At 39.9% G+C, this 24862-nt stretch overlaps 1 protein-coding gene across 2 annotated transcripts in view; it reads right to left on the bottom strand.

The window, feature by feature from the left end:
• Positions 1–8212, bottom strand: part of ADRA1A (adrenoceptor alpha 1A) — a 104751-nt gene extending 96539 nt beyond the window's left edge. For both annotated transcript variants that reach the window (XM_014845391.3, XM_044766855.2), the window contains exons 1-2: positions 7912–8212; positions 5087–6635 (exon numbers count right to left, since the gene is read on the bottom strand). In XM_014845391.3, coding sequence (XP_014700877.2) covers positions 5087–5966 — 880 coding nt within the window. In that variant the 5' untranslated portion in view covers positions 5967–6635; positions 7912–8212. The remainder of the gene's footprint in view (positions 1–5086; positions 6636–7911) is intronic.
• Between the last annotated feature and the right edge of the window lie 16650 nt (positions 8213–24862).

Genomic DNA, 24862 nt, shown 5'->3' with positions numbered 1-24862 from the left:
GCACATTGCCTCTGGGGCTAGTGGGTTCTAGGCAAAAAGATGAAATAGGTGAAAGGGATGCACATTCTTCGGGTGCCAGGGCTTCTGTGTGAGGCGCATTTTTCGCCCTTCCTTCTTTCATATGTTGAAGGCTAACAACTTCATATTCTCTCTACTCATAACCATGATCAAAACTTTTCTTTTTAAAAACATTCACTCCAAGGTATAAATGACTGATAACAACTTCAAACGTAATCCCCCTCCCCTGGAGGGGTTCTGAATTTCAACCAAACATTTAGGATGCAAAAAGAAAACAAGACTAGTAAGACTTAGACCTGAGAGCAGGCAGGTCAGATTCCTACCTGCAGTCACATTATTTAGTCCAGCAACCAATCCAGAGCTGGTGGGGAGGAGCAGGAAGAAGGGGAGTGGGGAGGCAATAAGGAGACAGAGCCTTCTCACAGGAGTGACGTTTGGGGACAAGACGGAGAGGACTCACTCACCTGATCATCCTGGGCCAGTTTCTACGCGCAGGCGGGCGCTTCACTTCTCAGCTTCATATACCACACTCATCTCTGCTCTGGTTTCAGTTTCTAATCCCACTGTCCTCTGGTAGCCTAGCGCAGACCGATAACCTCTTCTTCCCAAGAGGGTGCTTGTCATACTTAAGAGCTCATGTCCCTCGCGTATGATAATATATGGCCTATTTATTCTTTCGTCCACATTTTGCATGAAAAATGTACTTAAGATACTTACTAAAAATAAATAACGTCTCACTGATGGCCCAGCAGAAGCAGTGCAGTCTGCAAGTCCCTGCTCAGTCAACAGCAATACTTCTAGAAACTTCTGCAGTGACCTTCAGACACAGTGAACTATTGTTATATTCTTCAGCACTTGTAATACCACTTTGAGGACCAATCTTACAGACTTGTGATAATTGTTCCTAATCTGTCTCCGTAACTAGATTATGTTTTTATTCTGTCTAACTCTGTGCCTGGTACTTATTACATAGTCAATAAATCCTGGAAGAAATAGTCTTTTTCTCATTTGGTGTCAAGAAGAAACTGTAGGCCATTTTTTTGGTAGGTTTAGGGATCTTTTGCCCTACTCAGCAGCCTGGTCGTGCACTGTTAACATAAGTTTTCAATTTTCCTCCTGTCGCATCACGTCATTAGGATTTAGAGGAAGCCCATGGATTCTGGAAGCTCCTGTCTTATCACAACTCCCTCCCACCATACCATCTTCACCTCAACATTACTAACCCCCCAAGACAGCAGATCCAAGAGGGAGGCTGTGATTAGACCAGAGTCCCTGTTCCCCAGAGGACCTCAGGACCCAGCCCACCGTGCTCATCTCCCCGGACAGCTCGGTCACCACCAGAAGACCCAAACTCCCAGTCACTTATCATCTCCTGACCTTTTTCCACCATCTGACTCTGTATGAGCCCTAATCTGATCCCGTTTATGTCCCCTCACAAACACCCCTCTTTACTATGGTTCTTAGATATAGTCAGTCATCAGCAACATTCCCTATAATCCTCAGCCTCTTAGCTGTTAGAGAGCAACATACAACCTTCTTGACAGGTCTTACTTTAAATTTATGACCGTAAGTCTCAAACATGTCCTCAGGACTCCCTGGTGGCTCTACAAAATTTCCATTATATATTTACTCTCTCACCTCAAAGACTAACATTTCACATCTTCTTTTGCTCCTCACACCATCATCATTTCCTGTTCCTTCCTCACTCTCAGTTGATGATTTTGCTTCTTATTTCATTGAGGACATAAATATATTTCAAAGAGATCTTTACCTTTCTCCCTCCATATCTACTTGCCTCTGGGCTCATACAACCTGGCTGCCCCGTCACTTCCCAGGCCTCCATGTGGGCACTGAATCCCACCTCTTCCCGTGCCTGTACCACCAGCATCACTTTATTCCATCAATCCCATCAGAACCTAAACATGATATCCTATCTCCCATCTTTGAAAATTCTCTCTAGATCCTTCCAGCTACACTCCATTTCCCTACTCCACTATCTGGCAAAACCTTTCCAAAAAATTGTCTATTTTCACCGTTCCCACTTCATCTTTCATTCTCTCAAGAAGACACACAATCGGGCTTTTGTCTTCATCACTCCACTGAAACTATTACCCTCAAAGGACCTCCTCATATCATCAGAGACCTCCACATGGCCAAGTCCAAAGTTGATTCCCAGTCCTCATCCGACTTGGCCTAGCAGTTGCATGTGACACAGCTGATCCCGCTTGTCTTCATGAAACATTTCCATTTGGCTTTAGGGACACCACACCCCCCTGGTTTTCTTCCTACCTCCTTGGCCACTCCTTCTCAATTTCTTTTGCTGGCTAGTTCTCCTCCTTTTCCCCACCCTCAAATATCAGAATGTCCCAAGGCTCAGTCCTTATCTCTCTTTTCTCTCTATACTTTCTTTCTTGCAGATCCTTCCATTTCTGTGGCTTTAACTACGTTGAAATGCCCCAAGTTTATATAGTAGCTAGGCTTCCCCTCTTAGCTCCAAATTCATACATCTAACTGCCTACTTGGCATCTCTGCTTAGATGTCTAACGGACACTTCTCAACATAGGCTATACAAAATAAACACCCGTATTTCACACTCCCGTCAGCCCCTTCAACCCTGTCATTCTCTAGTTTTCCCAATCTCAGTGAAATTCACTATTTGCTCAGTTGTTTAGGCCCCAAACCCAGAAGTTCTCTTTAATTCCTCTCTTCTTCTCACATCCTATGTCCAAACTTGTCAGCTCTGCCTTTGAAATAAGTGCTGAGTGTGATTACTTCTCACCAACTCCACCCGTCTCACCTGAGCGTAAGGCAGCCTGACCTCGCTCCCCGTGACTTCTCCAGCAGCCTCCTAACCGGTCTCCCTGCTTCTACTCTTGCTGCCAAACAGCCCACTCTCTACCCAGCAACCAGAAGGACCCTTTAAAAATATAAGACCGGTCACCAACCTACTAAAAACCCTCCAATTGTATGGCTTCTCATCACGATTAGAATAATAGGCGAATTCTACTTTGGCCTAAAAGACCCACATTACTTTGAGCTTGTCTATCTCCCCAGCATCTTTTTTAACGTGTCTTCGCCCTCATCCTCTGTAGTTCAGCTCCAATGGCCTCTTTGCTCTGCCTTGAACAAGTCAGATTCTTTTGCATCTCTGTACTCGCTGTTCCCTCTGCCCAGAAAGCCCTTCCTCCCAGACTTTGCAAGGCTTGCCCCTCACTGCAGTCAGGTCTCTGTTCAAACATTACCTCTTCAGAGAGGACTTTCCTGACCACCCACCCTGTCATCCCGCCACTCTCTATCCTCTTATCCTGGTTACTTTTTTATAGTGCTTATTAATCTTTGACTTCTTAGGATATATTTACTTGTTTACGTCTATCTCCTCCAAAAGAATGCAAACATCTTACTGGCAAGGACTTTTCTGCCTTGTTCATCCTAAGAACAAATGCCCAGTAAATACCTGCCGAGTGAATGGATGCATGAATAAGGGTGCAAACTTCAGGATGAAGTAGGATATGGGATACGGGAAGGTGGGTAAGCAGGCAGTGGCTCAGGTAAAGAGCATTATTTAAATAAATTTAAAGCTGTGATGTAATGCCAGGAGCCAAGTAAGCAGTAATGATGGGCCGACACAATGGAAGGTCAGTTAGTGGACTTGGAAGGGCCTCTCAAGCAGCCCTGTTGGACAGAAATTTCTGCGATGATGAAAATTTCTACATCTCTGCTGTCCAAAACAGAAGACACTGACCACATGTGGCTATGAGCACTTGAAATGTGGCTAGTGGGACTGAGGAACTGAATATCAATTTTCTTTAATTTTAACTCACATTAAATAGCCACGTGTGGCTACGATACTAGACAGCGGAGCTCTAGAACCTGAAGAATCTCTCCCCTGACTTACGATTTCTGGAGAATCACGCACAGCTCACTGAGTGGTTGAAAGGACTAACAAAATAAAAAGCCTTGTCAAGTGTCTGAAACATAGTTGGCCCTCAAAGAATAATAGCGGTGACTATTACACAGAGCTGCAAATTAAAGTACTTTAGGAACATGCCATTTAAATTTGACTCTAAAGTGCCAGAGACACACTTTTATTAACTTTTATCATATTTTTTTGTTTGCTAGAGTTAGTGGATAACCAATGTGTGGGTCTATATTTGAGCTCACAAACTAAAAATAGCAAACAACCATTTTGGGATCTCACGCAGGCCTTTCGGAGATAGAGGACTATTCCGAGTGGACAGCTTGCCGATCTTACAATGAGCTCATTAGTTTTGGCAACAGCTAATTCAGCACTTGCAAAAATTGGGTTTGTAACATTACTGTAGTATTTTCAAACACTGTCATCTGCAGCTTCCCAAATGATTTCAGATAAAGAGTCATGTTGGCTTTAATACTTATTATTAAAATAAAAGGAAAAGTATTTACTTATTGGAAACACTATGTTGAATTCTTTAAGGCTTAAATTAGTTTGGACATAAAATCTTTTTTTTTCTTGTCAGTGGCTCACCATACTTTCATCCATACTGAATCCAGAAAATAAAATTAACACAGATATAGAACATAAGCAGACCATTATAACTAACTAACCCTCAGGAATAATCTAATCTAATAATAAAATTACACATTTGTTCAGAATAAGCATGTTGCTTACTTTCAGGCCTAGGGAATTTGCGGTCCACAGCAGCAGAGGTGAAAGTGGCCTTCCCAGGCCCTGCCTTGGCGCTGACAGAGATTCCCAGACTTGAAAGAGGACCATGTATTTAAGTTAAACAGGCTTAAAGTCAGTGAGAAAAGCTGACATTCTTACTAAGGAGGCCAATTAATCTGAATTGGCTGGAAGCCACTTTACATTAGTTGAAAAAGTGCTCTAGGAAATAATATAAATGAAACTGGAGTAGAAATGGAATGAAAATTCGTTTTTCTGCAAGGGAGCCTTTTCTAACCACCCTCCCACTTTTGCCGTTTGAAACGCAGTTCCCTTCTCGTTCTCAGACTGTGAGTGTGGGACAGCTGAAGGGAAAGAGGGTCAAGATTCCCTCAACTGCTAAGATGAGGTGTTGTAAAGACTTACCAATGGGCATCACCAAGAAAAAAGGCAGCCAGCAGAGGACGAAGCAGCCGACCACGATGCCCAGTGTTTTGGCTGCTTTCTTCTCCCGGGAAAACTTGAGGAGCCTCACGGAGAAATGAGTCTTGTTCTTGGCGCTGACCCCGCTGCCTCCTACCGGGGCATTTTTCCGGTGAATGCGGAGCGTCACCTGCTCCGAGTCCGACTTGTCAGTCTTGAGGCCCGACTTGAGGCCCCGGCTCTCCCTCTTGGCCACCACGTAGACCCGGCAGTACATGACCAGGATGATGGCCAGCGGCACGTAGAAAGAGCCCAGCGCCGAGAAGAGCACGTAGCCCGGCTCCTCGGTGATCTGGCAGATGGTCTCGTCCTCGGGGGCTGGCTGCCTCCAGCCGAACAGAGGCCCGATGGAGATGACGAGGGAGAGCGCCCACACGCAGAGCAGAGCCATGAGTCCCCTCTTCTGGGTGACGATGGTCGGGTAGCGCAGCGGGTAGCTCACGCCGATGTAGCGGTCGATGGAGATGATGCAGAGTCCCATGATGGACGCGGTGCAGCACAAGACGTCCACCGCCGCCCAGATATTGCAGAAAACCCTGCCAAAGGCCCAGTAGCCTAAGATCTCGAAGATAGCGGAGAAGGGCAGCACCGTGGAGGTAAGCAGAAGGTCGGCCACCGCCAGGTTGACAACGTAGTAGTGAGTGACCGAGTGCAGATGGCGGTGGCAGGCCACGGAGAGGATCACTAGGATGTTCCCCAGTACCCCGAAAATGATGAGGCCCCCCAAGATTACTCCGAGCAGAATGGCCTTGGAAACATTCACTGGAGCCGGCGGGTGGGTGCAGTTGGAACTGTCTGAAGCATTTCCGGAGAGAAACACCATGGTCCCAGCCGGGTCGGACAAGGTCCGGCTCTCAAGGGCCACCCCCGGGCGGGGGCGCAGGCCGGAGCGGGGGGAGCAGGGAGTCAAAAGGTCTCGGCTCGGGGGAGCCTTGCCCGCTGGGGTTGGCTAGGGGTGAGAGAGAACCCGCGGATGGGAAGCAACCCCGGCCAGCACTGGAAACGCTCAGAAGGCCACGCAAAGGGGCAGGGCATTAAAGGCAACATGGCCAGGGTCGCGCGGAGCTGCCCGCGGACCCTCTCTAACCGCTGCGCTGGCCCCAGGCCCCAACTCCCTCCCTTCCCAAGGTTTGGCGCGAAGTTCGAGAAGACACGGTGCAAAGTGCAATTCCAGAGTTACGGGAGTATGCTTTTCTGCACTGTCTGATCCGTCCTGGTTAGAAGTTTCAGCATTCTGCGCATAATTTGGAATTCAAAAATCCAGCGCCAGCCTCCTTCCAAACCACAAGCAGGAACCGGTCTGTCGCCGACTCTCAAAGGCAGGCGCTTTTGGCATCTGGGCACTTCTCCTGGCCCGCAGTTACCCACCGTGTGGCTGGCTCGCGGTGGACTTGTGCTAGATCCAGCTTCCAGGCGCGCAGGCCGAGGGACGTGGATGCGAAATGTTTGCCAAGACCGAGGCAGCTGCGGAGCGTTGTTTGCCCGCGTCCTCCTGAAAGAGCGCAAAGAGAAAGGCGGGCGTAAGCCAGGCGACCTGCAGAGCGAGGCCGTGCCCGGCTCGACGGGCGGTCGGACCCGGCCCGCAGCCCGCCGACCTGCGGTCCCGGAGCGGCTGGCCCTGCCGCAGCAGAGGTGGCGCGGGAGGGGACTGCGCGCCGCGTCCCCGCCGCTAGGAACCTGCTCTGCGCGCTCCGCCGCGCGCGGCCTTTGGCAAGGTTCAAGATCCCAAGCGAACAAATCCCAAACTGCGGCAGCCGCGGCCGGATTACCAGCGGCGGTACGGCGAAATGAAAATCCCCGAAGTCCGCGAGGCGCGACTGCCGCTGGCGCGTGTGTCGCACCGAGCCAAGCCGGTGGAAACTGGAAGATCTACCCGGTTGCCATTTGAACAGGTTGCTTCGCAGTCACCTAGAGGGGGCGGCCTGGGAGAGGGAACCGCTGCGACCCGGGCACCGCAGGGCCAGTACCGCGCGCACGCTCACGCCCGAGGAATTCACACTTGGGTATGCGGAGCGCGCCGGTCTCTCGCCCAGCCAAGCCGGCCTGAGGGCCAGGTCCCGAGCAAAGCCCGGCGGGTCCCCGGGGCTGAACGCGATCTAGGTTGGTCCAGGATTCCTTTCTAAGCTACAGGGTCAGCGGTCCCAGAGGACTTGAGCCTCGAGCCACACCCAGGAGGGCTGCTGGGGTCCAGGGGGAGGAGTTGGGGCCGGGGGGTGGGGGTGAGAATCACTGCAGAGGGGGCTTTGCAGGTGGCAGTCACTGCGGATTTTGTAGGCGTAAAAATCACGCCCGCGCGCCAGTGGACAGAGGATGCCTCGGATTTTCTGGGCTGGGGGCCACAGTCTGCTTAAGAAACCTCGATTTCCACAATCGCAAGCCGACCCCAGGGACTCACGCAGGAGTACTGGAGTGGGGACCCATCTTGCCTTCTAAGGATTCTGGGCTTGGGCCCTGAAGTGAGACCCCCCGGGCAATGGCTATTGTGAAAATCACAAGTTCAAGAGTTCACAGGTGATACTAAAAGCAAGCGCAGAAAGCGGTTTTCTCCTACTTCGGGGCGATAATTACGGGGTTAAAAACACACTTGTTAACTAGGAGGTAACTTCCCAGAATGGGAACGGGGTGCGGTGGGGATGCCGGTGACAGAGCGGGTGAAAAAAGCGGGAGGTGCTTGGGGAAAGTGGGGGCTCAGTCTCACCGGGAGGCCACAAGAGATTCGTCCTCACCCTCCCAGCCATGCTGGACGCCCCGCGCCGCGGCGCACTCACCTGGAGCGCAGATGCAGAGCCACCACCGGCACACGACGGGGAGCAGACGGGGTTTCGGTCCCAGGAGCAGCCCTGACGCCTCCTCCGTGAGGGGAGAGGGTATCGTCTCTTCGTGGAACCAATTTCTAGTCCTTTTGCACCCGCTGACTCACCCCTCCACCACAGATGTTTTTAAGCTCTTGGCTTGCTATGGCTTTACCTGGAGATTTTAAAATAAAGAGCGAAATAGGAACAGGAAAAAAAAATGCTGCCAACCAATAACTCCACATTCACCCCTTTAATATTCAGCTCCCCGACATCTGCAAAGAATGGCAAGGAACTTTGCAGCTCTCGCTGACGTAACACAGGCAGTAGCCCCAGCTAGTACCGTAATCTCCGCTGTTACCGTATTACTCTGTGGCAACAAGCACAGTGCGCACAGCCGTAATTTTTTTTTCACTTGCCTTGAGTGGATTGGGTTCTCGCTTTACTTTAAAAAGGTGGTTGTGTGTGTGTGTTGGGGGGGGGGGGAGGGCCGGATTTATTTGTAGTAAATAACGTCTTTGAATGCCCTGATTTTAAAAATAAAGAAAAATTCACACTCTCCAGACGGATATTACCGAGTGTTTGGTGTGTTCAAAGAAATGCCCAATAAAGCTACTTTTCAACAGCTTGATTCGGCTAATACTTGGGCTAGGTTCTGTTAAAATCAAGAAGTGTGTTATTATGCCAAATATGCAGGTAAGTTATATTATTTGCAGATGTTTTAAGATACAAGTAAAATCAGATAAAATTCAATGAATCTGATTGCAATAAAATTATAATTCCAGGAGGATAGAGTGAGCATATCTAAACCTTATTAAATATGATTCACTTCTCATTTCTTTAGACAAATAGATTTAGAAAGCATTATAGTCCCACTCTAGTTTCTTACACAGTTTAGTGTTTTTAAAGTGCCACACATTCTTTTCCAGTTTTTACAAGAAAATGTATCCTTTGAAGGCATATTGCTTCTCTTTAATTCCTCTTGATTCATTAACAGTTGGAATTTGAAAAGCTTATTTACTTTTTTTTCTGGTAGATTCTGTGTTCTGTTTACCTCGCGATTGAATGACGCCATACGTGTTTTGGGACATTGGAAAAACATTAGAATTTTCTCCGTTCTGATTCCCATCTCCTAAGTCATCTTCTCTCATCTTTATTGATTCAGACAAAACGCACTGTGCTTTAAGTATTTACTAGATTCCCTTAAACCTAGTAACAAAGAGATAACTTTGAGCAGTGGTTTGCACTTGAGTTCCCTCCCCCGAACAAAAGTTTATTATGTTATTGCTTTTTCCAGCGGGGATGTTTGGGAGGCTTTTATATAGCAATGCGTCTAAAAAGGCCTTGGAGGAATGCCAGTGAGAAGATGAGGGGGCCTTACTTCATTAAAGACCTAAGATTTCCATCTCCTTCTTTCTTGCGCACGATGCCATTCCACCCCGCAGATCTATAGGGGTACTATTCACACCTATTACATTTGATTAGACCTTAATATTATTTGATTGGACTTTAATATTATATTAAAAATATACACAATTGGATTGCTCATCCAAATCCTGCAATTTTTGTTGTAGGAGAAGCATACCGGGTGAGGAGACAGGAAGTCTGGGCTCACTCTTAACACTAAGTCACCTGCTGTTTCTGGGATTCAGTCCCTTCAGGTGGAGAAGGCTGGACTACAGCTCCCGGTGACTCTGACATCTCATCATCAAATATGTGTGTAATGTCTGTTCTTCGGAAATCCCATCCACCAGAGCGAGATATTATTGTTTAGTTTCATATTCATTAACCTTATACCATGAATAAGAGTTTTCCATTAAGATTTGTTCCATGGTAGATAAGGGAAGTTGTGTTACTAGCAAGAAAAGCAACTGAAGATTGCTCAGCTCTGCAAGGTCAAAATGTACAAAGGTCTTTGGAACTCCCAGTTCCCCCCCCACCCCAACAAAGAAGCATACTCACAATCTCCCCCTCCCCATAGCTAGTGCCAAGACTGGGAAGAGCAGCTCCTTATTTCTAGCGTGGCCTCTCTATGCTACCAGGTAGGTCTTTCAAATCTGCTTCTCAGCTTGTGAACATCAATCTTTGTGAAACTAACTCTCAGAACTAATTTTTCTATAGTTAACCATAGACTCTCAAAGAGGAAACTGTCCATCTGTTGGTTACTCTTTAAGGAATGATTGACATGGATGTCCCAGAAGGTGCTGAGTTAAACACCTGGGGAGGTGGGGTGAAGAGAGAGTAGGCTGTGGAGTCACAAGGATGCTGTCCTTGCCCTCCTATGAGACCAGGGAAGAACTCAGCTTTCTGAGCCTTGGTTCCCTAACTTTTGAAGGGAGACAATAAAACTCCCCAGGGTTGTTGTTAAGACTGAGTGAGAGTATATCTCACAGAGCTTATCGACCTACTTGTTATTAATTTTATTAATAATCCTTTCCCTTTCTGCTCCTTTTGTGTGCTACTTTAAAGCGAAACATACTTCTAACCCAGAGTGGTCCAAATCCCACATTTAACATGGGCATAGTATATTCAGCTGGAGAAATGTGCAAAGTGACCTGAGAATTATGCCTGGGCCCACTGATGTAATCAGAGTGACCCAATATGGCAGAGTGGGAGAGCTGGCCCTGGCCGCTTGCTACTCCTCCTTTTCTTCCCACTTCCCTCGTCCCACATCTTGAAGGGCCATGCAAATATGTGTGAACACTTCAGTCCACACATCCAGACAGCTGCTTCTTGGCCATGGGTCTCAGGGTGCACACACCTGTGGTGTGGTCTCTCCTTCAGAGGATAGGCCCAGGAAAAAGGCTTAAAGGCCCTGAAAGTGGCTGTGTGGCCATTTGGAGCAGGAGATTCTGGGTCCCTGGGTCTAGATCAAAGCATGATCTAGAAGGGAGGGCGCAGGCTCCAAGCAGGGATATTACCTTAGTCCTGTGGTCCTGTGGACCCTTTGCCCCAAGGAAAGGGCCATGGCCAGAGGGAGTCAGAGCTGGGCTCTCGAAAACCCGAAACACAAGGCAGGGGTCTTCTTGCCTGGACCTACGCGTGCTACTCTGTAGACTTCAGACTCCACCACTGTGTGGTGGAAGTTGAGAAGTCCGCTGCAGGGGAGGTTCTGGGAAGGCTCATGGGATGATGTTACTTGTTTTAGGACTTCCAGGAGAAGCAGGATTCAGATTGGTAGGCGAAGTGAAGAAGGCAAGTCGATATTGGTTGTATAGTAGAGTGGTGTGTGTGTGTGTGAGTTCAAAGACACTGGAGGAACCAGTGTAATTGGACAAAAGAGGCTCACAATCAACATGCACTTGATGCCTTCAATTGGCAGCACTCTGCTAGTGACTAGCGAGAAAGTCAGCAAGTGTGGGAGAATCTAAGGAAATAAAAAAAAAAAGAATCTGTCAATCATTCTCTTAGAAGACAATACACAATGGAATTAGGAGCTGTTTTCTGGTACTTATGATTCCAAGTGACAGAGTAGAGGGCTTAATGTTAGTATCCACCAAAAAGACCTGGCTTTTCAACCAATTCTCCAAAGGCTTAAAAAGCTAAAGTGGGAGGAAAATGAAAAATATTGCTCACAACAATATTGATGCAATATGAAGTCACAATTTTCCAAACAAGCATTGTGTTCTAATTCTTTATCAATGTAAGAAAACTGCACAGTGCTCAGACACTGCCGAAGGAAGCCTTGGATGAAATAACAATTCTGCCTTTGGCATCATTCATCCTGTTCATTCTCATCACCTTGAGAAAATAACTCGCTCCAAGCTATGAGTGGTGACATCCCATCCCTACAGTGTATTAATGTTATGGTGGGACTATGAGGCCAAGTGCGCCTATAGCTAGATCAGGTAAATTATTCCTTTAAAATAATAAAACTTTGCTCTTGCATAGCAAATGTGAGTTGAGACAGATCAATCAAAGTTTTTCAATACCTTTGCCAAATATCATCTGACAGGAGAGTGAAACACCTAAATCAATGTCTGTACCAAATATAGAAATGCTTTATTTCATTTTTCCACCTGCTGATGTGCTATTATAGGCACACTAAAATGCTTATTGACCTGTATTTCATTATAAAATATATGTTCATAATAGCACACTTTGAAAAGTTAGAAATGTATAAAAATAAAAAGTCTATAATTCTATTCTTGGAGAAATAGCCACTGTTAAATATTTGGTACATTTTCCCATTTTTTAACCTATGTATATGAATGATATACATAGAAATATATATATAATATATTATATATGTATTTACTATCTGTGTATATGTACATTATATACAATACTGTGATCCTACTGTATCTACAGTTATATATCTTTTTCATTTAATATTATTTTATGAACACATACTCATATTACTAGGTTTCTGCCAAAACATGATTTATAACAGCTTCACAGTAATTCCATTAAATGTATATGTCATGATAAATTTAAGTATTTGGATACTTAGTATTTGGATATTTAGCTTTTTTGAAAATGTGTGATTTATAACTTTTACTGTGATACTCATATATAGCGTTGTGCTCTAAGTTTCTCTTAAGATTAACTTCTGTAAGTAAAATTAAAGGGTCAAAATCATGAACACTTGAAAGGTTATAACACATATTGCCTTTTAGAAAGGTTTCACAAATGGAAATGGAAAATGTAAACTTGTAAAAGTAGCGTATGACAGAATCTGGATTATTTTTGCCACTTGCCAAGTACATAAGTATTTATAAATGAAGTAAACCTTAGTCAATTTGATAAGTAAAGAATATCTCATTAAAAAGTTTTATTCTTTAATTATGAGTGTCTTTTCATACAATTTGACATTTCCATTTATTCTTTTGTGATTGCTTGTCCATGCTCCTGTCAGTCAGGGTTTATTCAGAAACTGTTGTAGGTATTTCAAGCAGGAAGTGATTTAATACAAGGAATCAGACTCTTATAAGACAGTTAGGAAAGATTGAGAAACAGATCAGGGAAAGCTGCTATTTGCTTTCAGGACTTCTAGAAGTACATGGATATCAGGAAACCACACTGATGAGTTCAGCAGCCCGAAGCATTAATAACGTGCAGAACACAGAAGCTCCTGGCAAACCTCACGTGTGCTGTTGGCTGAAGCCTTCATTCTTGCACAACACTGTTACAGGGTGAACAATGGCCTCTGCTTCTCTTCTACTCTCAGAAATCTCACAGAAATTCCTCTCGTTGGTGGCTTGTAAACTAGAATCCCGCTGACAGTTTCTTCCAGCCATTTCGGTGCAGAGAAGAACATAGAAGGGAAGAAATGGTTCTGAGTGTCTGAAGACAATTTGTTATAATGTCCATTGCCCATTTTTATATTGGTGTTTCCTCCGTTTATCTTATTGGTTTGCAAGAATTCTTTGTATATTAAAGCAGTCATGAAAATGTGCCTTTCAGATCTCCTGCTGCATAATTCAGCATAACTGAGTGACAGTCCCAGATTTTGTCCTTTTCGATCCATTCTTGTGCTCATGCCACACTTCCTATAGGCTGCTCCCATCCCATATGGGAGCTCAGCTAATGGCTGAGCATGGCAGAAGTTCTAAGGCAGGCTGGTTTTTACTAGACAGGATTTCTCGAATAGGAGACTTTGTCTCAAGGACTCCCCATGGGTCAGACAAAACTTTCTTGTAACTGTGCAACAGTCTGACACTTTTCTTTCCAAATCTTCCTTCCTTCCCCTCTGCTTCATAGGATTTTGAGGTGGATCACAGTCAGAAGGCTCTCCTTCTCCAATTCCTCTTTTTTCCTTCACAGGAATTTCCCACAATAAATCTTTCATTTGGTTAATCACATCTTGGTGTCTGCTTCTTGGAGGAACAAAATTAACACAAATATTAAGGATGTTAGCCTTTTGTGATATTCATTGTCATTTCTTCCCGTCGCAGATATTTGAAGGAAAACATTTCGTGAATTTATATAAAGAGAAAGGCTCTCCAGGTTAAGTTCTCCCATAATCAACAGAAAGTGACCCTTTTATTTGCACCTTGGCAATCTATGAACTGAACCTGCCTATGTTTTGTGCATTTTTAAAAATTTTTTTTATTTTGTGCATGTTTTAGAGTTTACTAGTCAGTGCTTTTCTTCATGGTCAGAGTGGTTGACCTCATGAAAGAAGCTAGAGGAACTTCTGTATTTCTCTCTACTCAGGGGATTTTCCTTCCACACTTGAGTCTTTTAGGACTGAATTGAGCCTACATGAAGCAGATGAAGTCTGCACTAATTTTAAAATTATTCTAAAATGAAAACATAGAGTAAGTATTGAGAAGGAGAGGTCCCTTAATTTCCTCTGGCCACAGGTCAGCAGAAAATACATGATTATGCTAAGGGCTTAAAACAAGAGTGTCTCTTCTCTCTTATTGAAGGATAAGCTTAAGTTCTGGATCAATAATGGAGGGTTTTTTTAATCCAGACTTGTTAATATACCTGCAGTTAATGCAGTTTCTTTGCCTTCTATAAGATATAGGACATAAAATGATAAAATGGTCTTGTTGCTCTGTCCAGTCTCAGAAAAGAGCAAAACAAAGCAATTTTTACTGTTTTTTTTTTCATTTTCTGCAGCCAACTTCATCATTTTTGTTAATTCCCTTATGGTAATCAAATGAGCCCAGTTAAATAAGTTATAACAAGACCATAAGAAAAAACACTCAAAAACGTCAGAAGCCAGGCCAATCTGATTTTATCAGAAGTACCGATCATTATTGGAAAGAAGAGTTAAATTATCAACAGAGAAATTTGAAAAAAGAACTGGCAAGCTGAGGATCCTGAGCATCTGTTTGGTATTTCAGTGACAAGTAAGTTTCCAAATAAGATAAAGAAAGTAAGTTTTTAATTAAGCAAACTAAACATCAATTTAGTCTGGTGTAGAAAGTTTGATCTCTATTAGCCTTCTCTCCATGGCTCCTCCTGAAATGTTAAATTAAAAAATGTGCTTGCTATGTAAACTCAACTTCAAGGCAAGAACCCTAGCCTTCCTCTCCAACCAGATTGTGCTTCTCAGTTCCCATATGTAGAAATTATATAACTACCCACGATTTATGTCAGAAAAAGCAAAATGGGTAATCAAGGCAATGATGATAATGGGGACATTGGGGAAACCAAAATATCCAAAATGATTGTTGATCTTCGTTAAATTTCTTGGTGAGATAGTTTGTCAGTTCCTGTATTGGTTAGAGTCTAAGCAAGAAAAAGATTGCACAAGGAAAAGGGTTCAGCTGAAGAAGGATTAATTGGTGGTGCTCAGACATTTGGTTCTCCATTTGGAAAAAGTAAAATAAAATTCGATCTCTATCTCACACTATACACAAAAATAGTTAAAGCTAAATTAAAGATCTAAATGTAAAAAACACAATTTTAAGCAAATAAAAAGAAATATATGAGAATATATTTTCATACTGAGATTTAGGAAATGTTTTTTAAATAAGCTACAAAAAATACAATTTTTGAGAAAAATTAATAAATTTAACTACATCAATAGTCAATGCTTTTCAATTTGATAAAAAGGACAAGGTTAAATTATAACTTTAATTGGGAGCAAATATTGTAAAATATATAACAGATCAAGATTATTTTCCAGAGTACATATGTTCCATTGTTTTCTGACTACCATTGTTTCTGAGAAGTCAGCCAAACTTATATCATTCTTTCACTGTAGATAATATATAATTTTTCTCTAGCTGATTTTAAGATTTTCTCTTTCTTTCTGGATTTCAGCAGCTTGACTATGATGTGTCTGGGTATGGCTTTGTTTGTATTTATCCTGCTGAACTTATTGGATCTATACATTTAGGTTTTTCACTACCTTTGGGAAAATTTCTTTAAAGATATTTTGCTAACTCATTCTCTCTCTTCTTTTCTGGGATTCCAATTGCAGGTATGTTAGACCACTTCACTTGGTGTTGTCTCACTAGTCTCCAAGGTTATGTTAATTTTCTTTAATCTATTTCTCTCTTTTTCAGATTGGAAATTTTCCGTTGATCTATCTTCAAGTTAACTGGCTCTTCTTTTCCACCATCTCTAATATGCTGTTAGACCATCTAGCAATGTTTAGTTTGTTAGTGACTTTTTTTTTTTCCTTTTTCTTCCCAAAGCCCCCCAGTACATAGTTGTGTATTCTTCGTTGTGGGTCCTTCTAGTTGTGGCATGTGGGATGCTTCCTCAACGTGGTTTGATGAGCAGTGCCATGTCCGCGCCCAGGATTCGAACCAACGAAACACTGGGCCACCTGCAGCGGAGCGCACGAACTTAACCACTCGGCCACGGGGCCAGCTCCCTGTTAGTGACTTTTTTATTTCTAAAGGTCTTATTGTATATTTTTTGGTCTTAATTTCTTTGTTAAGCTTCCTCAACTTTTCATTCACTGTGACTATATTTTCCTTTGAGTACTTGAATATATTTATGATAGTTATTTTAAATCTTTTCTGCTAATTTCAACACTTGAGTCATAATGGAATTAGTTTTTATTCAGTGTTTTACCCCCTTTGAATACAGATCATATTCTCCTATTTCTTCAAATGTCTAGTAATTTCTATTATATACCATGTTGATACATTTTAGGGACTCTGGATGTAGCTATGTTCTTCTGACGAGTGTGGATTTTTGTTGCAGCAGGCAATTAACTTGCCAGGACCCCAACTCTAAGCTCTGTCTCTTTTGTGGTGGACAGCAGCTGAAATTTCCTCTCAGCTATTTTATATTTCACCTTAGTTTTCACAGAGTTCTCTGGAATCTCCCCTGTGTACCAATAACTCAGCATTCAGCCAAGAATTTGAGCAGATTTTATATGCAGATTTTAGTGCTCGTGCCCTTTGCAACTTCCTCCTTTTGGGGATTTCCCCTCAACTTTTCAACTGCTCTGCCAGCTTTGAATTCTGTCCTCTGACACCTCAAGCAAGTAAAACTGGAGATTTCTGTCACCCTATACAATAAGGACTGGAAGTGCCCTTAGGCAAACAACACAGATAAACAATCTCACTTGGTGCAATTTCCGTCTTTCAAAGATGGACTTGCCTCCAGTTTCTGTCCTTTTTTGGGTCACTCTATAGTACCTTCACAAAGTGTGTAGATATCCAGTCAATCCATATTATTTTCAGATCCCATATTTGAAAATCAATGAACTTGCTGAAATTTATTTGAAATCCTTAAGTGAATATTCGCTGTGCTTTTGCAGTCATTCACAGACTTGCACAAAACAGCAAAACTCATTGCTCTATGTGCATGTTCCCGGTTTAGGTCAAACGAGGTGATGTTCTATGTTCTTGTTTCAGCTTCATACTATAAATAAGTGTTCTTTTTCTGGTCTATTTAGTGCCACACTTTTCACATTTTTGTGCTTTTTGGTGGTGATTTCACTTTTTAAAATGGCCCGCAAGCATAGTGCTTAGTGCTCTCTAGTGTTCCTAAGTGCGGGAAAGCTGTGATGTGCCTTATGGAGAAAACGCACATGTCAGATCAGCTTTGCTGAACCATGAGTACAATTGGCCACAAGTTCAATGTTAATGAATCAACAATATATATTAAATAAGATGTTTTTAAACAGAAATATGCATACAACAAGGTTATGTACTGATCAGTTGATGAAAATGTGACCAGACGCTTGCAGGAAACGAACCTCGTATTTCCTGTAGGAGCAATGGTTCAGTATTCATTAATTGAGTGTTCCCAGTGACTTTGTAGAATACAACTACCACAAATGAGAATAAACTGTGTGTGTATCTGTGTATCACGCACACACACAGAAACACAAGCAGTGTGTATATGCACACCACATATATAGATAATCCAGGATTTATAATTGTAATGTGCAGAAGGATTACTATTACAAGAATATTCCAACGTTTCCAGACGCTAGAAATTTAACTTTAAATGAGTCATTTAAGTTTTAATTAGCTTGTTGGTTTCCAACAGCAATTAATTGTGATTTTAAGAGTTAATCTATGGAGAATTAACATTTTTATGATGGTTCTATCAGCTACAATGAATATTTTCTCTTTTACTCATAATACATTCTTCAATAACATTTAAACAATTTTTCATAAGCATCTTGCGTGATTTTAGTTAGTTATTTTTAGATGCCTAATAGTTCTTATTCCTACTATAAATGGTGTCTTTTTCCTATTAGATTAAAAATTTTTTTTGTTGATATATAGGAGGGGTATTAACTTTTGTATATTGATCTTATTTGCCAAATTTCTTGCATTTCTTTTTCTTTTTTAAAAATTAGTATTGATTTCTTAATTTGTGAATTATCTTGGATTTCCTACAAAGACAATTATATTTAATAACAATTTTGTGTCTTTCTTTCAAATGTTTAGACCTCTTATTTCTTGTTCTTTTTGTATTTCATTAGGCCCTGTATAAGGCTGAATTTTAGGGATGATTATATGAGTTCTTGCTTTAATCCTTACTTTAATGAGAATGCTTCCTGACTTCCAATATGATGTTTGTATATCTTTTGATAATAATCTTCTCAGTTAAATGGGTTTCCATCTAGTTCTAGTTTGCTAAGAGGCTTTTTTATTCTTGTAGCTCTTAAGATGATCGTATGATTTTTCACTTTTAATTTATTAATATAGTGAATTATGTGGATTGATTTTCCTATATTGAATAATTTTTCCACTCTTGATTTAAACACTGCTTGACCTTAATATAATACTTTCTTTTACATATATTTTGTTTCATTTTTTGTAATTTATTTAGAATCTTTTTCTAGTGGTATTTGCTAGTAAGATTGGGCTATGGTTGCATTTTCTTAGCTTGTCTTTGTTCTGCTTTGAAATTGCAGTTGTACTAGCTGAAAAAACTGATATCTAGTTCTCCTGCGTTTCTGTTCTCAGGGACAGTTTAAATGAGTTGGAACTCCTGTTATTTGAAAGTTGTACAAACTCAAGTATAAAACATTTGACTTAATGTCTTTTTGGAGGGGAAAGTTTAGTCTATCATTTCTATTTTTTTCATAGTTCACAGTTTATTCTGGTTTTAATTTTTTGTTATACTTTAATCTAACTTTTTGTAGTTATTGTCATATACATTTTCATAATATTGTCTTACAACTTTGAAAATATTTACTCTATTTTTTTATTCCTAGTGTTTCTTAAATCCTCTTTCTCTCCCTATGTCTTAATTTCTTAAGCCCTTCAAATGGGCTATGTTTTATTTCAAAACACTGGTTGTGATTTTGTTGGTCATCTCTTTTGTTGTTTTTGCTTATTTGTATTCTACTGTATTAATTTCTGTCATTATCTTTATTCTTTCCTTCTTTCTTTCTCCCACCTTTAGATTTACCGTTGCAGTTAATATCTTAGCTTTTTCTTGTGGTAACTAATTTCAATTTTTATGTTTTAAAATGTGTTTATGAATATAGATTTATTTTTAAGTGTCATGTTAGCTATATTCTAGAAGTTTGATGACATTCCTTTTTTTATTAAGTTCTAGATATACTTTCATTTTGTCAGTATTTATCTTTAATTAATTAGCTTTTCTAATTAAACTTTTTATTTTTAGTTAGTTATAGATCACACGCAGTTGTAAGAGAGAATACAGAGAGATCCAATGTACTCTTTACCTAGTTTCCACATTGATAACGTCTTGTGAAACCCTGGTACAATCAGTGTGTTGACATTGAGGAGTCAACATGCAGAATCATTCCATCCCCACCAGGATCCCTCATGTTGCCCTTTTGTAGCCACTTACATTCCCTTTCCCACCCCTACCTGTCCCACTTCCAGGACAACAACTACTCTCTTCCATTTCTAAATTTTGTCATTTCCAAATACTATAAAAGGAATTACACAGTGACCTCTTTAGGATTGACTTTTATAATTCAGCGTAATACCCTAGACATTCGTCCAAGTGGTTGCATGCAGCACTGGTTCATTCCTCCTTATCACTGAACAGTATTGCATGGTATAGATGTGCCACAACCAGTTTAATCATTCACCTTTTGAAGGACAAATAGGTTGTTTTCAGTTTTGGGCTATTCCAGTTAAAGGTACTATAAACATTTGTGTACAGGTTTTTACGTGAACCTGAGTGTCCACGTTTCTGAGATGAATGCCAAAGAGCACAATTGCTGGATTGTAGGTAAGTACGTGTAGTTTATAAAAAACCACCAAACTATTTTCCAGAGTGGCAGTACCATTTTACATTACCTCCAGCAATGTATGAGTGATCCAGTTTCTCTCCATTTGCTATTGTCACTATCGTTTTTATTTTAGCCCTTAGTAAGCGTGTAATGATATCTCACAGTGGTTTTAATGTACATTTCCCTAATGGTTAATGACATTGAACATCTTTTTATGTGCTTATTTGCCTTCTGTATATCTTCAGTGATTTTACTGAATGTCTGTTCATGTCTTTTGCCCATTTTCTATTTGGATTGTTTGTTTTTTTTTGCGATTAAGTTTTGAGATATATATATCACATAATTATAGACTTCACATATACATATATATATCACATATGCATCACATAGTTATCATTTCTTTAGTGGTGGCAACAATTAAGATCTAATCTCTTAGTAAGTTTAATGTTTGTAATACAGTTTTGTTGTCTATAATCACTGTACTGTGTATTTGATCTCCAAAACTTTTTATCTACAAGTTTTAAGTCCATATCCTTAAACAAGGTTTCTCCCATTCCTCCACCCCCCATCCCTGGTAACCACCATTCCACTTTCCATATTGTTGACTTTGAGTTTTTGTAGATTCCACATATAAAGATACAATACAGTATTTGTCTTTCTCTTTCTAACTTATTTCACTTAGCATACTGTCCTCAAGGTCCATCCATATTGTTGTAAATGTCAGGATATCCTTTTTGCTCATGGCTGTATAATATTCCAACATATATATATATATATCATATCTTCTTTATCCATTCATCTATTGACAGACACTTAATCCACATCTTGTTGTTTCCCTATCTTGGCTATTGTGAATAATGTTGCAATAAATATGGGAGTGTATATATCTATTTGATCACCTGTTTTCATTTCCTTTGGAAATATACACCCAGAAATGAGATTGCCAGGATTGTATGGTAGTTCTATTTTTAATATTTTGAGAAACCTCCATACTGTTCTAGTGGCTGAACCAATTTACAATCCACCAACAGTGGGCAAAGGTTCCTTTTCTACACATCCTCACCAACACTTGTTATTCTTGTCTTCTTAATGGTAGCCATTCTAACAGGTGTGAGGTGATATCTCACTGTGATTTCAATCTACTTTTCCCTGATGATTAGTGATCTTGACCTCCTTCTCACGTACCTGTTGGCCTTTTGAATGTCTTCTTTAGAAAAATGTCTATTTAGTTCCTCAGCTCATTTTTTAAGTCAGATTGGTTTTTTTGGTTATTGAGTTGTGTGAATTCTTTATAAATTTTGCTTATTAACCCCTTGTCTGATACATCACTTGCAAATGCTTTCTCCTGTTCTGTAGGTTGACTTTCCATTTTGTTGATTTTTCCTTTTGCAGTGCAGAGGCTTTTAAGTTTGTTCTAATCCCACTTGCTGTTTGGTGTTGTCTGTTGTTTGTGCTTTTGATGTCATACCCCCAAAATCATTGCCAAGACCAACACTGAGGAGCTTTGGCCCCATATTTTCTTCCAGGAGTTTTATAGTTTCAGGTCTTATGTTTAAGTCTTTGATCTATTTTGAATTCCTTCCAGTTTTTAGCTTTTCTTTTTGTGCATTTAACAAGAGTAACAGCTCTTATTGATGAGATTCAATTTATCAAATTTTCCTTATATGTTACTACGCTTTCTCTTCCATTAGCTTCTGCTCTTTCCTTTACTCTTTTTTTTTCTACTTTATTTAGTTTTACTCTGATGTTATTATTCTGGCATGCTGGATGTGCACCACTGGACATTTTACTCATTTATTTTCAAACCAAATGCAATTGTAGTAATAAATTTGCCTCAAAATTCCACTTAACACCCCCCAGGGTTTAATTTGTTACATAGTGCTTTCATAGACATCCAGTTCTAAACACTTCAAACATTCCAATATGTTTTTCTTCCTTATCCATGAATTAATTACGAGTGTGATTTTTTTTAGTATCAAAATTTTAAGGTATTGTTTTAATCTTGATATGTAGTTTGATTACATGGATATCTGGGGAAATCATCTATATGATATTGACTCTTTGAAATTAGTATATGGCTGGTTTTGAAATGTTTCATATGTACTTGAAAAACATGCATATTCTCTGTTTATTGGGCACAGGGATTCCTATACATCTATTACATCAAGCATATTAGTTTTGTTATGAAAATTTTGCCTGTCCTTACTAATTTTATGTCTGCTTGATGTACTTGTTTCTGATATAAGTAATTTAATATCCTCCACCATGATTATGGATATATCATTTTCTCCTTATAATTCTGACAGCTATTGCACTGTGTATGTTGATGCTGTAGCCAGGGTCATTCCAGCGTGTGATTATTCATTCTGTAATATTCAGAGTGCTGAGGGGCAGACCAAGAAAATGTGTCTGCCACATCAATGTCCCTTCATTTTTCCTGTTAAGGATCTTTACTTGAAATTTTATTTGGGCTGATATTAGTATTGCAACACCAGCTTTGTTTTAGGCAGCTTATTTTTGGTTTATGTCTTTCCAGACTTTCATTTTCAACTTTTCTGGATATTTTTGTTATAGGGCTGTTTGTATAGGGACTATAAAACTTCTTTATTTTTTCTTAAATATAATTTGACGGTCCTGTATTTTAATAGTCAAGTTTCATCTGTCCACAAACATTATGATTATAAATTGTTTGGATTTATTTATCTGTTTTCAAAGTTGGATTTACTTCGATCATATTATTTTGTTTTCTGATTATCATCACCTTTCTCTGCGTTTCCCCCTGTTTTCCCTCCTTCTATTGTATTGATAAAGTTATTCTGTACTATTCTCATCTAATTTTTCTTGAAACATTGTATATATTCTTTCTATTCTGATAGTAGTAACAATCAAATTTTTCTTATTTGTACTTAAATATATGTTTTACAAGCAAAACGCAGAGTTATGCTGAGTTTCTCTCTCTTCCTAAAACTAATCATTTTAGCATGCTTTCATTACCCGTTGAACTACACTTTCCAATTCCTCATTATTGCTCACTAGAATTTAATTCCTTTTGAAATAGAAGAATAAACCTTTTAAAAGTAAAAATTAACAATTAATAGTTATAATTAAATTTACCAGCATATTTTTAAATTTTTCCTCACTTTGCTTGTTACCACTTATTCTTTTCCTCTGAGTTCGCTTTTCTTCTTCATTCAATAAATATTCAATATATTTTTATTAACATTTCAAATAATTTAAATTCAAATTAAAGGAGACGAAAATCTCTTCTTTTATAGATTTTGTATTCTTGTTAAAATATAATCTTTGGTAGTTCTTCAACAGAAGTTTTGTAAGTGATATAAAATTTTCTTAAACTTTGTATGTTTGGAAACATTTTTATTTCATATTTACTCTTGAAAGATTGTTTGGTGATAAAATTCTAAGTTAATGTTTATTTTTTCTTTAGTATTTAGAAGATTAATCTTTTTTCTGCTGTTATTCATTTTTGCTGCTGATAACTTTGCTATCAATCTAATTGGCATTTATTTGTAAGTAATCTTTTTTCTCTCTAGCAGCTTTTATTTTTACCTTTTAAATTCATCAGTTTAATAAAATGTGATTTGTTTCTATTCTGTTGGGTGCTATTGTGTTCTTTCAAAGTGAAGATTCCTGTAATTCTTTATTTCTTGACAATTATCATCTATTATTCTTTGTTTAAACTTTTAAAATGGAAATAAAACACATATGCAGAAAAGTGCACCAATTGTAAATGTACTGCTTGATGGATTCTCACAATTGTCTAGGTTTTTAAAGAACATAGCCAATACCCTCGAAGCCTCCTTCTCAGCTTTCTGGTTGTCTCCTTCCCTAATGGTAACCACTATCTTGACGTCTAATTTTATACTTATGCCTATTTTTGAACTTTATATAAATCATACGGTACATATTCAAGATTATATTTGTGAGATTCAATCATGCTATTTCATATAAATCATGTAGATCATTTATTGACATTGATTTATGGTATTTCAGTGTATGAATAAACCAACACTTATTTATCCTTTCTTTGCCCAGTGTTTAGCTATTATGGATAATGTTGCTATGAACATTGGGTAAAAGACTCTTGGTGCACATGTGCCAGAATTTCCATTCAGTATATTTCCTAGAAATGGAATTTCTGAATCACAGAGAAAAGTGTAAATTCTAAATGTTTTACTATAGGAGATATTGACACATATTTTCCAAAGTAGTTGCACCAATTACACCCCATCAGAGTACATGAGTCTCTGTTGTCAGTTTTCTTAATTTTAGCCATTTTGGTGTGTGCATAGAAATAGCTTATTATGGCTTTAGTTTGCATTTTCCTGATTACTAGGAAGTTGAGAAACTTTATTCATATGTTTATGTGTCAGTTGATTATCTTTTTTGTGAAGTGTATATTCAGGTCTTGTTCTGAAATTTCTATTGAGTTATCTATTTTTTTTCATATTTAGTTTTATTTTTTAAATAAAATTTTTATTGAGGGATAACGTATTTAGAATAAAAGAAGTATCATAAGTGTACAGCTAGCTAGATTTTCACAAAGTAAAATCCCTAATTAGGCAATGTGATCTTACCAGAATCCCAGTAGGACCTCTCATGCCCACTCTCAATTATTAATATCTCCTTCCTCACCAAAGGTGACCACTATACTGACTCTAAGACCACAGGTTGATTCAATCTATTTTTTGGTGTTTATATGATATGTATTCTTTTGCATCTAGTTTCTGTCACTCAGCCTTCTATATGAGAATTTCAGTTCTTCCATTTCTCCAAATATCTTTCTGATTTTAGTGGATATGCATTGCATCTCACAGC

The sequence above is a fragment of the Equus asinus genome, chromosome 3 (assembly GCF_041296235.1).
Source record: "Equus asinus isolate D_3611 breed Donkey chromosome 3, EquAss-T2T_v2, whole genome shotgun sequence".
Classification (NCBI taxonomy): Eukaryota; Metazoa; Chordata; class Mammalia; order Perissodactyla; family Equidae; genus Equus; species Equus asinus.
This window is presented reverse-complemented; position numbering and strand designations above follow the sequence as displayed.